We start from the raw sequence: 16,322 nt of genomic DNA on the forward strand, positions 1-16,322 counted from the left end.
AAGGCTGTAACGTCACAAAATGTGGAAAAAATCAAGGGGTCTGAATACTTCCCGAATGCACTGTATTTACCACTTACTTTATATGTGAAGGAAATATCATAAAGGGTTGATAGAGGAGCATACAATATGTGTGATGTACTAAGCAACAATGCTAAGTTTGCAGCTGTTATGGAGGTAAAGGTAGAGATTCTAGGTAGGCTGCTTTCCCTGTTCCACCCACGGTTACACTGAACCCATACGGTACCCTATTACCTATATCGTGCATTACTTTTAAACAAGGCAATAAAAAGTAGTCCACTAAATAGGGAATGGGGCGCTATTTGGGACATAGGCCAGTATTTTCTCCCTGGCAGCTCCACAGCCATCAAGGCTTTCCTGCTCTGCTTTGCTCCGCACCACCAACCCCCACCCCCCTTCTTAGGATGTCCTGTCAACTCTGGCACTGAGAGGACAGGACAGGGGGAGGAGAGGGCTTCGTCTGTCACTCCAGTCAGCCTGAACTAAGCACAGATTCTCCAGGACCCCAGAGCCAGTCCGGCCTCCTTGCTCCGCCAAGCCACAGCTAACTCGCAAGGCAGGCAGACTACCAGAACCCCCTGCCCTGAGGGACCTTTCCTGACCACCCATCATCTAACACCAGGTTCTCCTCTCCGCAGCACATCAAGGTACTGGATGTATGACAACTGTATGGCTTCCTGCTGTTCTTCACCTCTAGTAGAATTTGCAAAGATTTTAGTTTAGACTTGATAGACTAAGAGTGATAAATGAAAAAGTTAATTTGCGAATATTCATATTTATTATTTCATTCTCTCATTACCCTATACACAAAGTAATTTATTCATGCATTTTGTTACAATATTATTATGATTACTAAAGAGGAAAACTGGGGGAAAGAACGCCAAATTGTGATAATCTCAAATTAGCTAGTATACACATGGCATAGTGTCTGACTGTGTCTCAGGTAGATTAAAAACAAACTATATATATTCTTCATGACAATTCTGTGGTGTGAAATGTGAGAAGCATTTCATCTTGCAGCTCAAAACCAGCCAGAAATGCATGTTTCACCACTGCACTTCCTCCACTGCTTACATTATGTAATGTCTGATTTTAATCTGATTAACCCAATTCTAAACTAACACGGCTAACAATTTCCTCTGCTTTCAACAGACCATGAACGAATTCGACTTAGACAACTCCTCGTTAAATTTCTTCAATGGCACGCCCTGGTTCGTCCACGAGTGCACCATCAACCTGGATAAGGACTATCAGCGGATCGCCCTGTTTCTGCTCTACCTGCTGCTGTTCATGGTGGGGCTGGCTGAAAACACCCTGGTGGTCTGGGTCAACTGGCGCCGGCGCCACTCGGCCAACGGCGTCTTGTTCTGCATCATCAATGTGAGCTTGTCGGACCTGATGGTGGTTCTGACGTTGCCCTTCTTCATGCTGGAGGTGACCATGGACAAGGTATGGCTGTGGGGCCGCTTCCTGTGTAAAGTCACCCACCTCATCTACGTGGTCAACTTCTATAGCAGCACCTTCTTCCTGGCCTTCATGACCCTGGAGCGTTACCTGTCCCTGTCCAGGCCCTCGTCTCCCGCCTGCTTCCCCGTGGCCAGACGTCGCCGCTGGCTACTCTGCAGTGGTCTCTGGCTCCTCTCCCTGTTCCTGGCTCTGCTGGAGAACGTCCACATGGACCTGCTGGAGTGGGACGAGCCTGGCTGCTACATGCTGCCAGAGAACAACTACACCGAGTGGTTCGTCTCCGTCTCCTTCCTCTGCCTCATCTTCCAGTTCCTGGGCCCGGCCTCCGTCATTGTCACCTGTAACATCCTGATAGCCCGAGCGGTGCGCTCCGCTCCAGACGTGCAGGGAAGACGGGACGTCTGGCTGGTGCATGTGTACTCCCTGGTGTTTGTCCTCTGCTGGCTGCCGTACCACATGGTCTTGTTCCTGATGATGGTGGATGATCTGGACCCTCACGTGTTCAGCTGCAACACAGTGGAGGTGCTCTACAACTCCTACAGTTTGGTTGAGTGCCTGTCGCTCTTCCACTGCATCGCCAACCCTGTCCTTTACAACTTCCTCAGCAAGAGCTTCCGCACCAACCTGATCAATGCTGTGGTCCACTATGCACCCAGGGAGGGCGCAGGAGGGTCGAATCCCCAAGACACTGCACACAACGCAGGAGGACCAGACACTGGGAAGAAGGAACGCAAGCATAGCAGCATGAGCATCAGTCACTCTGACGTTGCTGCATTGTAGAAAAAGGAAGTGTCACATTGAGACTTAACTAGCTATCATCACTGAAGGACAATGGAGGAAAGGGGAAAAAAACACTTCAGAGCTGTTATCACAGGCTAAAAGACAAGAAGCTTTCTTACAGTCTGTTGTTGATGACTCTTGGGCTGAGTCCAGATTGTCCACTCTTCTCCCATGCAGCCTTGGTCACTAAGCAATAGTAATGTAAATGATGGGCTGACAAACACTCACTGTCCCTCTCATAATCTGTCTCCCGTTTTTCCTCATTCAGCACATCAATGTTGTAAACAGAGGAAGGAAGGGAACTCTTTCAGTTTTTTTTTCTCCATCTTTTAACTTCCACAGGAACTTGTGTAGGAACTTCTGGAGGACAGAATTAGTCATTACATCACAGGGTGAAGAGAAATGCTTCCTCGCAAACAAACATTTTCCTCTGTGCAACGCAGATAAGATTGATTCTTATAACTACTGACAACTTGTAAAAATGTTGAAATGCAACCGCTAAATATAAAAAAATTTGATTACACAAACATATAAACAAATCTTAATTTCCACAGTAACCGGCCATGTTTAATAAATGCTCTGATTCTATTAAATGTTTTTGTTTTTTTGCTGCTGAATTTGTAAATGTGTTGAACGCTGAATTAATAAAAGTAATTCAAACAGAATGATTGTGTTAATATAAAAGTCAACAACTTCACCTTTTTATGATTTACAATAGGGAAAAACAAAGGCAATACTATGAATAGCTCACATGTAGTAGACATTTAGTAGGAGGCAGGTAGCCTAGAGCGTTGGGCTAGTAACCCTCATTTGCTACAGAGGCGCCTTACTACTATGGCTGACCCTGTAAAACAACACATTTCACTGCACCTATCCGGTGTTTGACAATACAACATTTTCAAAAAATGTGTCCCGAATCAACTACTTCTATTGAAAGTATTTGAAAGTATTTTCAAATAATGTCCTATAAATAGCCTACTATTTTTAAGTATTTAAGTACTTATTTCAAATACTATTTTCAAATGCATAGGTTAAATGCATGTTAGTGTATTTGAATCAGTGTACGAGTATTTTCAAATACTTTCCAAGTGTATTTCCAAATACATTCCAATATTCAACTACTTGTCTTTTCAAATAGAAAATATCTAAATACTTCCAGATGTCTTTGAAAGTAATTTTTTTTAAATACCCAGAGTATTATTTCAACACAGGTCTGATTGAATGTGGTAAAAATTTACAGAATCACAGTCCTAATTGTTTTGTTTAATACTGGCCTACGTTTGCTTTCACTGGGAAGTCCGGAAGGAATTTTCTGTTGGTTTAATGATGTTGACATGGTAATAAGTAGAGGGAGCAAAGGCTTAGGTTTCACTTCACATACGGCACAATGGGAGGAAGCAGCATACCAAGAACAGAACAGCGTTCCAGGTTCAAAGGTCACCAATCCCTAAAGCAGAATCTAGATAAACACTTTAAATTGTGCATTAATGCATATGCATCATTCATATGTCATGATGAATGTAGTATTCTGTGGCAGCGGACATCATAACAGTTCAAATAGAATGAAGAAAAAATGAAGCATTAGGGTTAGGTCGGAAAGTAACTAGACAGTGAGATCAACATGTATTTTTTGTTTACTTTATTCTTTCCAGAACTAGAAACGAGATATAAAGGCCAACGTTCATAGTTCTCACTAAAAAAAAGCACATAAAAGCATAAATAGAATAAATAGTTAGATAATCAGACTGATGAGGTGAGACACCAAATAGTTGTTTAAATGTCATCATACCCAAAGTGAGCACTTGAAGGACCACAAGTCTACAAAACACAATACTCATAACGTAGTGCCTTTTGAAATGCTGAGACAAGGCAGACGTGATTTTATGTGAATTTTAAACCTCTTGTGTGACTAAAACAAGCATTTCACTACACCCGCAATAAGATTGCTAAATATGTGTATGTGACCAATAAAATTTGATTTGAAATGGCACTCTGGTTGGAAACCACCGTTCATACCATCTGATCAGTAACACATATGAACCACTATATCATGTCTGCATTATAGTCTATCACTACATAACTGAAATGCTTTGAGGAAGATGTACCTAAATGTTTTCCTAGGGAACAGATACAGCAAGGCCTCATTCATCCTCCCATTCTTCGGTTACAAAGTGTGACTGGTCAGGTACACGTAACCCATGTTAATGGGTACATTTGCTTGGTGCACGGTGGCAAATATTGTGTTTCACTCACACACACATGAATGGTCTGTCACGTGTTTCATATACAAATGGATGAACATGTAACTGACAAAAAGCTTACTGTGATAGAAAAATGTTTTTCATCTTTCATAAAACCGAGTAATAAGACACTTAAGACCTTAGGACAAAGTTTGACTACAACTTAGGAAAAGCCAATGGACTTGCCTTGAAAACATTAGTCAGTAAACAGTAACACGTCCTTCCTTCCATAGACAACAATGGATATACTGCCACCAAGTGGCTAAGCTTCTTCCAAGAAAGAAGATGTCCTTTCCTGCTACACTATGCTACAAAACTGGTCTCTTCAATCCATAATACCATCTCAAATACAGACATAAAACAAGTTAAATACATTCTACAAGTCTATAGATATGGTCCACAACCAGAAAGAGGTATTGAAAGAGAGTGAAAGAGAGAGAGAAGGAGCGAGAGACAGCAGAACTGGTCCACAGAGAAAAGGAAGTGAAAGAGACTGACTGGTCCACAGAGCGACACCAGAGGAATAGCTGATCAGGTGTCCAGGGCGGGAAGGGGTTCTTTGGAGTGATCATTGTACATGAAGGTCTGCTCTATGTTGAAGTCTGGAGGCAGGTGGTCTTTGTGGACGTCCATGTGGGAGGACACCAGCTTGAGCGTGGAAAAGTAGAGGCCGCAGACGGTGCAGCGGTACATGAGCGCCCCGGCGTGGGTCTTCAGGTGGCAGATCATGGTGGAGCGCCCTCGGAAGAACCTCAGGCACACCTTGCACTGGTACGGCTTCTCCCCAGTGTGGATGCGCAGGTGGTAGGTGAACTCGCCAGAGTGGGCGAAGCGTTTGCCACAGAAGCGACAGCGGTACCATTTCTCCCGGGGGATGGCGGCACCCATGGCCGACCCACCCACGCTAGAGGAGTTCCCATTGGACAGGAGGCCTGCGGGGAAGCCAGCCGCCACGGCCCCCTGGAGCAGCTTGTCTGAGAGGCTGAAGGAGCCCAGGCCGAAGCCCATATTGCCCAGCTTCCCCAGGCTGCCTGCCTCCAGGGGGGAGGAGGAGGAGCAGGAGGAAGGGTACTCCATCTGGTCAGCCTTTCGTTTCCCTGCCCACCCCTGGCTGCCCTGGGCCTCATTGGTGTGAAAGCTCAGGTGGTACTGGAAGGCTGAGGCGGAGCGGAAGGTCTGTGGGCATAAGAAGCAGCGCAGCTCCTCCTCTCCCTCTGGTCCGGCTGCTTTATGAGCCCTCATGGCCTCTCTGTCGGTGGCGGCCTCCTCGGCATGCAGGAACATGTGTCTGTCCAACAGAGGGCGATCTAGGAAGCTGCAGGCGCAGAGCGGGCAGGAGTAGACTGGCAGGGAGAGGTGGGTGAGGGCGTGCCACAGCAGGGCACACAGGGAGGGCTGGGGCAGCTGGCACACACCACAGCTCAGTGACTGGATAGACACGTGACTCAGCAGGTGATCCCTGATGACCTGGGGGAAGGAGAGAGACGGTATAATGTCAACAATACAAGGTGGGATAACAGACCGATATGTCTTTAGATGTCTTAGCCACTACATTGCAATAGGTGTACTCGAGTTCAATGAATTTGATTGAGCTATGTCAATCTATATATTTTACGGTCGCCATTAGCCAAAAACACATGCCCAATCACTCAGGAAAAGTGGAGCAAACCAAACTGACCTGGAAGTCTTTGGTGAGGACTTTGTTACAGACAGCACACTGCAACTCCCCGCTGTGCCCCTGGGTGGCGTTGTGGAGCTGACTGGGGAGGGTGTACCTGGCTGCAGCTTGGCGCCGGTGGCGTACCAGCTTGGCTGGGCTGTTGAACTGGAGATGACACATGTCACAAGAGAACACTACATGGGACAGGGCGTGGGTGATGCTTGCCCCACGGTCTCCAGGGAAAGATGCCCCACACACCCTGCAGGCCCCTGTCTCAGAGAGGTGGGTTTCTGCGTGGGCCCTCAGGGAAGCAGAGTCTGCTAACAGTGCCATCCCACAGGCTTTACATGCCACCATACCCTGCACCGACGACACCTGGCCAGTGTTCACTCCCCCTCCGCTGACCGCTGCTCCGTTCTCCACACACACCAAGTCCTCGTCTTCATCCTCCTCCTCCTCGTCTTCCTCCTCCATGTAGTTCTCGCCATCGCTCAACTCGATGATCTCTCCAGCCAGCTGTCTCCACTGGTCCCCTCCTCCATCAGTCCCTTCTTCATCTCCCTGCAGATGCTCTCTCTCTTCCTCATTATCTTCATCTTCATCCTCCTCCCCCCCGAAGATGACCCCTGCCACACCTGCGTGGCCAGAGCTCACCCCTCCCACTCCCATCTGCAGGCTGTCCAGGGGGTCTCCAGAAGAGGACGAGGGGGCCTCCCTCACCCCACAGATATCCCCTCCCAGCTGGGCTGACGAGTCGGGGAAGGAGCAGGAGTCAGACACAAATGGAGGTACAGAACCAGCTCTACTCCCACTAACTACCATCTGTTCCTCCTCACCGTTACCAACCCCATCTCCCACCACCACCTCCTCAGTCTTCAGCTGCAGTGGAAGGGGAGGTCCAGGTGTGGCCCCCACAGCTACAGTGGACATGTCTACTGAACTCTGCTGATCTCCAGTCAGCTGTAGCCGTTTGTCTTCGGCCATCTGTCCATAGCCCAGGTGAGACTGGACGTCCTCTGCTTTAAGGGACAAAGACAGGGACAGAGGGGCTGTGTGTCCACCACCCCGGCCCAGCCTGGCCACCCTGCTGCCCTGGGGGAGAGGTGAGGGGGCCGCCGCTGGAGTAGGAGCAGCCGAGGGACCAGCAGATGATGACAGGGAGGAACAAGACGCTGCAGAGGACGAGCACACTGATGACCCAGCAGCAGCAGCCATGTCAGGGTCCAGGTCTCCATCCGCCACACAATCTGCAGAGCCCGGCTGCTGCAGGTCAGGGAAGGTGGCGTGACAGGCCCTCACCAGCTCTCTCACCCCCAGCCTCTCTGCCAGCTCATACAGCACTCCTAAATCTATCAGGTCTGTGAATATCTCTCCAGTGTAGATGAAAGTCAGCACCTTCTCAAAGTTGGCCTGGGACACAAAGTCCAGAGAGTACGTTGTCGTGGCTCCGGCGGTTCCGATCTGGGTCCCCCTGCCCGAGAACAGGCTGCGGAAGTGGGTCCCGGCGCAGGCGAGCACTGCGCGGTGCGCTGCGAAGGAGCGGCTCCCCACCTGGAGGATGACATCACAGAAGAGACGGGAGAGACGGCAGTGGTTGAGCTCAGCGAGGAGGCCAGCGGCGTGGCCTGAGCCCTGCAGCCGAATCCTCATCCCTCCTTGGCGGTGTTACTCACAGCCCAACTAGTAGAAGAGACAAGGGGAAGCCATCAGCGTCATTGTCTAGCCTAAATCAGTCCGCAATAACAGAATCCAGTATCAAGCGCCATTGATTGATTGTGAGATTAAGGGGAGTGCAACTTTGTCGCGCCCATGCTCGTAAAAGAAATAGATAATATTACTTATTGAACTAACAGGTAGTTATTAGAGCTCGAATACATCAAAAACACAACAAACATTGTAACGTTTCAAGTTTCACTGAATGCTAGTTTGTTAGGCTAGCTAGCCAGCTAACGTAGCTAGCTTCACATCAGTTTGCCATGATCCAATTCCAAACTCTACAAAATGCAAAACTCTAAACACCTTTCTACAAGGATATACAAAGTCGTTCATATGGCAAATCATGTTGATATTATATTCTTTACCAATAGAAGGCAGTATTTTCGACCATTTAGTCAACGTTTTCGCTAGCCTCCTATTTTATGTCAGTCGTCGCACAGCAATGACGTAGAACAAAATAACGCCTGGAAGGCTGCTTGAATGCCAGAGATTTGGCACTATTGACCCCCAGCGGTTGGATGACAGTGGCACACAGGCGCCAGTGGGCCACATAAACAAACTTTTACTTTTGAAGATATTTTATTTAATTTACTTACAGTTCATAAACGTTTCAAAAAGAAACAGTGAGAAAAATAGATGACAAATAGATACATTGTAACAAATAACAAACAGAAAATGGTTGAAATTATACAGTCAGATAAAAGCATATGGTCTATTGATAAAGTACTCTGAAAATCATAGAAAACAATTGCAGTCTAATTTTTGAATTGCAAGTTTTACCCTGCATGGCTACAAACAAGCTTTAGATGTTCATACAGACAGACTTACATAAAAGTACAGTATATATTACAAAATCAATATATCGATCACCGTATGTCAGTATGAGTTCTCAATATTGTAGAACAGGCAAATGTATAATCTAAATATATATAAATAGTTTATTACAGATTCAACCCACATATTTTCTAATTTGTTTGTATTTGTAAACAGACAACCATTGACAATTTCAGCAATATGTTTGCCTTTAATAAATGGAATGAATATTGCTTTTTTAGTTGTTTGATATGTTCTCTTTCTGTGCTTTACTTTTGTACGTGGAGTACTTTCTCTATATTCTTGTTGCCTTCCTCACTTTCAAAACCACATCCATAGAAGCTTTTTTCACCAGCCTTTGTGTGCTACATTGGCCGTTAAAGCTACGAAACCCTCTTCCTGGAATTGGTACGACCCAGGCTGCTGAGGCTGGCAGTGCTAGGTCTACGGGAGAGACCAAGTGTGGTTGAAGTGGGGGAGACCTCGTTAGGGCAGCCATGTTGCAGGAGGATGTCAGCACACTCTTTGCTCCCAGTTTTTCTAGCCATGGTCAGGGCTGTCCGGCCCTGAGGATCCCTGGCCTTCACATCACTTCCATACTGCAGGGAGAGAGAGATTGAACAATTCACCATTTACATTCTGTATAAAATTACCAAGAAATATAATAATTGAGAATAGGTGAATGAATGAATGAATTATTTTCATGTGACGCCACTTGACTTGGGCTAAAGGCTAACAAAGTGTGTCCAGTGCTTGGGAAAGATCATCATCAGCAAATAATTTGTCCAGACCAGGGCCTTACCCAGACTAGCAGCTGTGTCATGACCACATCGCCCAGCTGACAGGCAGCGTGCAGGGCGGTGTGAGGCTGTGTCTGTGAGGGTGCTCCTCCATTGGCCAGGGCAGTGTTGATCTGTTCCTTGTTGCTGTGGGCCAGGAGCAGTAGGAGCCTGCGCAAATCCCTCTCTGTCACCGCGGACAGCAGACACACAGACATGGCAGTGTCCCCTGGGCCTGTGGGGCTTGGAGCAGGCAGGGGTGCCACAAACACGCGCTGCTCGTATTTGGCACGGATCCATGATTCTCTCTCCTCTCTGTGAGAGAGACACAAACACAGATAAGTGACCATGAGTTACCATGGCAACTGTTCATGGATCAAGATAGAGATCTCTGTGGCAACATACAGTATCTTCCATTTGATGTACTGCAACACATTCTTGGATTCAACCATTTAAATGTTATTCTAGTCAAATAATGGTGTTCATTGGACAAAAAGATTGGCTTTTCTTTTGAACTCTCACAAAACAGGTGAACATTAATAAAGCATCCAGATGTTCCCCATCTATTATACTGAACCAGGACCCTCACCGTGTGGCGTTGGGTGTGGGTTTGTGTCTGCCCTGGGTGTAGCATTCCCAGATGCTATTGGCCAGGTGGTTGCCGATGGCAGTCAGGACCTGTGTCAGCTCCCTGGGCCAGTCATCCAGGTCCAGAGAGCGGACGCGGGACAGGTGTGTCCCCAGATTACGGTGGATCCCTGAGCACTCGATGCAAATCAACGCCCCCAGGTTGAGGCTGGCCCACGTGGGGTCTGGAGAGGACATCCAAACCAGAGCAGATGGATTGAGATATAGTGATTGAGATTGAGAGTAAGGGATTGAGATTGAGAGTAAGGGATTGAGATTGAGAGTAAGGGATTGAGATTGAGCGTAAGGGATTGAGATTGAGAGTAAGGGATTGAGATTGAGAGTAAGGGATTGAGCTTGAGAGTAAGGGATTGCGATTGAGATAGAGTGTTTGAGATTGAGAGTAAGGGATTGAGATTGAGAGTAAGGGATTGAGATTGAGATAGAGTGTTTGAGATTGAGAGTAAGGGATTGAGATTGAGAGTAAGGGATTGAGATTGAGATAGAGTGTTTGAGATTGAGAGTAAGGGATTGAGATTGAGAGTAAGGGATTGAGATTCAGAGTAAGGGATTGAGATTGAGATAGTGTTTGAGATTGAGAGTAAGGGATTGAGATTGAGAGTAAGGGATTGAGATTGAGATAGTGTTTGAGATTGAGAGTAAGGGATTGAGATTGAGAGTAAGGGATTGAGATTGAGATAGAGTGTTTGAGATTGAGAGTAAGGGATTGAGATTGAGATAGAGTGTTTGAGATTGAGAGTAAGGGATTGAGATTGAGGGTAAGGGATTGAGATTGAGTAAAAGAAAGGCTGCTTCTAATGTAATCAACCATTTTGCACTAATGACTCCTTTTTCATTACTACTTTCCTTTCATGGAATGAATGGCTGCATCTGGTAGATAGTAGAATAATGAACACTCTTTGCACATACATGGACATGGAAAATAATACGTTTTGAACTAGAGAGAGAGAGATAGATAAAGAGAGTGAGAGAGGAGGTAAAGTCTAGAAACCCACTTGGTGCTTCACAGTCTACACAGAAGCTGTTGCCCTTGGCATTGCGGATGGCCTGTATTGCTACCGCCTCACTCTGGCTGCTCCTCCGTGCCTATGAAAGATCACATAGTTGAAATTTTCCAAGTATGAAGTGGATGTGCATTGTGACTGAATACGTCTCTAAGGAATCAGCAACTTGGACCGCAACGCCTGTCAATACATAGCCAAACAGCATAATCTTCACTAGCATAATCTTCACTCCCCAGAAGGGTCCCACGGGGAACATATATATATACATTTTATATACTATAAAACATTCAGAACTATTTCTACTATTTACATTTAGATAGTCTATTATAAGAAATCAACATTTAATACTATTGTTAAACATGACATATTTCCACACATCGCAGGGTGCTGCCTAGTCAGTTCCGTGCCTTGTTCCTGAGGCTCTCACAGGACTGCAGGCTCGCCAGTATCTGGCTCTCTATGGCCGTCACCCAGGCATCTCTGTCCTCCAGATTCTGGGCCTCAAAGTGCCACATCTGCCCCGTGCTGGACACGATGATGAAGCCAGTATTCTCCTCATCTACAAAGACACGTTGGCAAGGGAAAATGGGAAAATGTAATACCATTAGCCCGCCCCATTTAGTAAGTGCAAATCCTGTTTAACACTTCATAAATGTACATACACGACAAGCACATGTAACCAACATAAACACAGACTCACTTCATCACCATGAGATGTTTGCTGATCATAAAACAAGAGGACAGTGAGCAGGCAGACATTGTGCATGATGCAAAAAGTTGGAAAAGGGTGATTGAGAGAAAGAAAGTTAGTAAAGAAAACAAACAACAAACCTTACAAATCACAGGTCAATCCAAATGTGTAATACACTTGTTAGGTGGAGAGACAAACAGACAAACAGGCATAACACACAGGTAGATTCAGTGAGTCAGTCAGCTCATCACTGTTCCTTGTTGTTACCTGTCTTGTTAATGTTTCTCAAGCTACCAAAGTTTTTTTATTTCCACATTGTGTGCTTGGCTGCAGGGCAACAGATTAGGCCAGATTAGCAGGAGAGGAAGAAGAAGGAAAATAGATTTCTATAAAGAGCACAGAATAATCTGGAAGAGATGCACAGTAAGAGGCCCAGAACTCACCTTCAGCCTGGCCAATGGCTGTGTCGCCTTTCTGGTTCATACTCTTCTTCCTTGTTTTCTTCCTTTTGTCCATCATTGGAGAGGATTGACCATCTTTTCCAAAAGGGGGACTGGTTGCTCCTTCAATAGCATCTGACATTGGGGTTCAAAGATGAATAAAACCCTGTTTGTTATGTTGTGGGAACTTGCAGCTCTGGTACTATCATGCTCCAGAGTCCACATTGGCATACTGTATATTAGAAACGTATTATTATGAATGGAAATGTAACATTTCTGACATACCAGCACTATGTGACTTGCTGGACAGTGTTGACGGACAACGTTTTACCCCTCTATCTCCAGGAGAAGACAATGCACCAGCCTGTTCTTCAACAGGCAACAATGGGGCACTGGCACTCTCCGTGGGTGCAGCATCCTTGGCCACACCATTGAGTTCAGGGGAGGGGCCATTAGGGGGGACAGCCCTTGGTGGGCGTTTCCCTGGAACCTTCACTGTGACACGCAGTAGGTCGATCTCTTTAGCGTGAGAATTCTGCATATAGTCCTGAAACCGCCAAGATCATTTCCGTTAAACTAGGATGATGTGCTGAATTTCACTAGACTAGAAATGAAAAAAATAAAATCAAAATATTGCAATTTTACTGTGTATTACAGTTCTCAACACAGTGGATTCTCGTATCAAAATAGATTTTAAGCTAATTTTATTACATAAAAAAAAGACTAACTAAGATGAGTCCTCTGTAGCTCAGCTGGTAGAGCACGGCGCTTGTAACGCCAAGGTAGTGGGTTCGATCCCCGGGACCACCCATACACAAAAATTTATGCACCCATGACTGTAAGTCGCTTTGGATAAAAGCATCTGCTAAATGGCATATTATTATTATGAGATCATGTTACTGGTGTTGATCTGGTTGATTGTGGTGTGACTTACATTGAAGCTGGAGTGATAGGCCAGTGTGCCGTTGTTGGACAGAGTGACATATTTCTTCTTCCACTCTTTGTTCAGTGAGCTCCCACTCCGCTTCCATAGGATACTCTGTACAAACAATGGGTTTAATGTCATTAAGTTCCCTTTCATGACTGAAGAACTGGAACTAACCAATTCATTATACACAGTATCCAGTGTGTGTCACACTGACCTGTTTGATAGTGATAGCCCGGCCACTGCCCACGTCACCTTTAGGGTCAACATTCTTTTCACTGCCACTACCACGACGGTTCTGAGAGAAGTTGTATCAACATTATAGAGTTAGAGATGAGTGTGACAGGTATAAAGACAGACTGACACAAGTGTACGGGACAGACGTGACCCATGCAGTGAGAAGAGAGACAACAAAAATCAAACGTACTCTGTTGGAAACTGTGTAACTACTACTGTATCTAAAACTGGACATGTATGTTTAGCTCTGTTTTGAAATCAGTTTGTTTGAATTTGTATTTGTATGTATTAAGGAACCCCATTAGTTCCTGCCAAGGCAGCAGCTACTCTTCCTGGGGTCCAGCAAAATGAAGGCAGTTATACAATTAAAAAAACATTACAATACATTCACAACAGATTTCACAACATATTAAGTGTGTGCCCTCAGGCCTCTACTCTACTACCACATATCTACAACACAAAATCCATGTGTACATGTGTGTATAGTGCGTATGTTATTGTGTGTTTGTATGCATGTGTCTGTGCCTATGTTTGTGTTGCTTCACAGTCCCCGTTCTTCCATAAGGTGTATTTTTATCTGTTTTTTAAATCTAATTTTACTGCTTGCATGAGTTACTTGATGTGGAATATAGTTCTATGTAGTCATGGCTCTATGTAGTACTGTGAGCCTCCCATAGTCTGTTCTGGACTTGGGGACTGTGAAGAGACCTCTGGTGGCATGTCTTGTGGAGTATGCATGGGTGTCCGAGCTGTGTGCCAGTAGTTCAAACAGACAGCTCTGTGCATTCAACATGTCAATACCTCTTACAAATACAAGTAGTGATGAAGTCAATCTCTCCTCCACTTTGAGCCAGGAGAGATTGACATGCATATTATTAATTTTAGCTCTCTGTGTACATCCAAGGGCCAGCCGTGCTGCCCTGTTCAGAGCCAATTGCAATTTTCCTAAGTCCCTCTTTGTGGCACCTGACCACACGACTGAACAGTAGTCCAGGTGCGACAAAACCAGGGCCTGTAGGACCTGCCTTGTTGATAGTGCTGTTAAGAATGCAGAGCAATGCTTTATTATGGACAGACTTCTCCCCATCCTAGCTACTGTTGTATCAATATGTTTTGACCATGACAGTTTACAATCCAGGGTTACTCCAAGCAGTTTAGTCACCTCAACTTGCTCAACTTGAATTGTATGGCTCTTCGGGACATTGTTTCGCTGATGAAAGACTCCAATTATTTTATCACCTGAGATTCTGAGAACAGTAACTGACCTTGAACAGAGAGGTCCGCCGTTGAGGGACGTTTCTCACAGACCCTGAGGAGGTGACACTTCCGCCCCCCTCTACCGCCACCCCCGCCCCTGCCCCGCCCCGCAGCTCTCTGTGGCTGATCACGGGGGTGGAGGGTAGGGAGGAGGGGTAGCCACTATTCAGTCCTCCATTACTGGTCTGAGAGGGAGAGGGAGGGGAGAACAGGGGGACAGACAGGGGGAGTGATAAGATGAATCAGGTTAGTAACACCTGGGGTTGGAGCGAAGACCTACAGGAGGGTAGCTCTCCAGGAACAGGGTTGGGCAACCTGCCCTAGATGAACCAAAAACTCCCGCCTTGGGCCAATCAGTGTAATTTTGTAAATGCCAGATCTCAATGGAAAGATGCATAATTCGCCCAAAATTGGGCCAGTGTTGTGTAAGATATCGTGTGGGTTAGCTAGACTCATATTCCTGAGCATGTGTGCCAAATATCATCACTCTGAGTCAAACAGATCTAGAGACATAAACATGTGCCTGTTATAGCGCCATCGTGTGGTCGATATGAATTTTCTTGGATGTTGAATCTTCACAGTGTTTGCAACATGTGAACACATTTTTGTTACAATACGAATAGCCTTGACTGATTTGCATTTATGTGCCAGACCACGCCCTCGTGAATGTTTATTGGTCAATATCGGCCATTATGTTTTAGGTACTAGTCTGGAAAATATTGCGTTGAGAGACCTTTGTCCATAAATGCCACATATCAAGATTTGTGCAGATGAGTCATTCGATGCCAGAAGAGTAGCGTTTTAAGTGTTCATAATCAAAATTAGAAATGGCGGAAATTCCATAATGCAGGACCTTATGGGTCCCTGAGGCAAATTTGTTCCTTGTGAGGAGAGGGACCTATGTACTGAATTTCAAATGGGGTGAGGGGTGTGACCTTTCAAAGTTTTCATTTTCAATATTTTGTTATAGCGCCACCATCTGGCCAATCAGTGTAATTGTGTAAATGCCAGATCTCTATGCCAAACGCATAATTCACCAAAGTTTCTTCAAAATCGGGCCAGGGCTATCTGAGATATCATACTAATGTACAGAGACATATCCACAGTCCCCTCCCCGATTTCATTGTGGGGGACAACAATGTATCTAGTCACAGCTCAAGGTTAAGGCTTATAGGAGGAGCTTCAGTACTGTAGCTGGTATCCACCTGTGGGTCCCACTACACTACAGTATTGATTTTCTGTCAACAACACAGAAGAGATAAGCCTGGGAAAAAGACAGATGTGAACAGTGTGTAGCATGTTACCTGTCCAGGGAAGGATGTTGACCCCGATGTGGAGCCCCCAGAGTGACTGGGAGAGTTAGGGAGAGACTTGCAGGAGGCCAGGAATGCAGACTGTTTCTTCTGTGCGACTATTTTCTGGGCAGCTGAGAGGAGAGAGTAAGACAGCACTAGTGAGATGGCACTAATCGCTCATTACTTCAGGATGTGAATTGTATGTGTTAGGTAAGTACGTAGAGCCATGCATCTCTGGTCAAACAACATAGACTTGTGATATAATCCTTCATGTAGAATGACATTGCTTTTAAATTATTTGTGAAGCATTGTTGTAAAGTGGGACCGAAATTATTTATTGTGTTGAAACAAT

At 45.6% G+C, this 16,322-nt stretch overlaps 3 protein-coding genes across 3 annotated transcripts in view; 1 reads left to right on the forward strand and 2 right to left on the reverse strand.

Moving 5' to 3' along the window:
* Window positions 1-476: 476 nt before the first annotated feature.
* On the forward strand, window positions 477-2,920 carry LOC121537405 (G-protein coupled receptor 182-like). The gene is made up of 2 exons (XM_041845043.2): window positions 477-665; window positions 1,171-2,920. The coding sequence occupies exon 2, from the start codon at window positions 1,174-1,176 to the stop codon at window positions 2,263-2,265; it is 1,092 nt and encodes a 363-aa protein (XP_041700977.1). The 5' UTR covers window positions 477-665; window positions 1,171-1,173; the 3' UTR covers window positions 2,266-2,920.
* Window positions 2,921-3,889: 969 nt separating this feature from the next.
* LOC121537934 (zinc finger and BTB domain-containing protein 39-like) lies at window positions 3,890-8,329 on the reverse strand. Its single transcript, XM_041845604.2, has 3 exons — window positions 8,247-8,329; window positions 6,184-7,845; window positions 3,890-5,972 (listed from the first exon to the last, which is right to left on the reverse strand). The coding sequence occupies exons 2-3, from the start codon at window positions 7,813-7,815 to the stop codon at window positions 5,037-5,039; spliced, it is 2,568 nt and encodes an 855-aa protein (XP_041701538.1). The 5' UTR covers window positions 7,816-7,845; window positions 8,247-8,329; the 3' UTR covers window positions 3,890-5,036.
* Window positions 8,330-8,483: 154 nt separating this feature from the next.
* The window catches only part of LOC121537935 (arf-GAP with GTPase, ANK repeat and PH domain-containing protein 1), a 35,185-nt gene continuing 27,346 nt past the window's right edge, over window positions 8,484-16,322 (reverse strand). Inside the window, exons 7-17 of the mRNA XM_041845605.1 lie at window positions 15,980-16,101; window positions 14,684-14,860; window positions 13,399-13,479; window positions 13,191-13,295; window positions 12,542-12,803; window positions 12,260-12,391; window positions 11,533-11,684; window positions 11,117-11,207; window positions 10,063-10,285; window positions 9,497-9,788; window positions 8,484-9,293 (exon numbers count right to left, since the gene is read on the reverse strand). Of these exons, the coding sequence (XP_041701539.1) occupies window positions 9,078-9,293; window positions 9,497-9,788; window positions 10,063-10,285; window positions 11,117-11,207; window positions 11,533-11,684; window positions 12,260-12,391; window positions 12,542-12,803; window positions 13,191-13,295; window positions 13,399-13,479; window positions 14,684-14,860; window positions 15,980-16,101 (1,853 nt within the window). The 3' untranslated portion in view covers window positions 8,484-9,077. The remainder of the gene's footprint in view (window positions 9,294-9,496; window positions 9,789-10,062; window positions 10,286-11,116; window positions 11,208-11,532; window positions 11,685-12,259; window positions 12,392-12,541; window positions 12,804-13,190; window positions 13,296-13,398; window positions 13,480-14,683; window positions 14,861-15,979; window positions 16,102-16,322) is intronic.

The sequence above is a fragment of the Coregonus clupeaformis genome, chromosome 24 (genome assembly GCF_020615455.1).
Source record: "Coregonus clupeaformis isolate EN_2021a chromosome 24, ASM2061545v1, whole genome shotgun sequence".
In the NCBI taxonomy this organism is placed as follows: Eukaryota; Metazoa; Chordata; class Actinopteri; order Salmoniformes; family Salmonidae; genus Coregonus; species Coregonus clupeaformis.

Coding starts and splice junctions, on each gene's coding strand:
- LOC121537934 (XM_041845604.2), bottom strand. CDS start 7,815: ATGAGGATTCGGCTGCAGGGCTCAGGCCACGCCGCTGGCCTCCTCGCT. Junction 5,973..6,183: donor TCCTCACCAAAGACTTCCAG/GTCAGTTTGGTT, acceptor TCCTTCCCCCAG/GTCATCAGGGATCACCTGCT.
- LOC121537405 (XM_041845043.2), top strand. CDS start 1,174: ATGAACGAATTCGACTTAGACAACTCCTCGTTAAATTTCTTCAATGGC.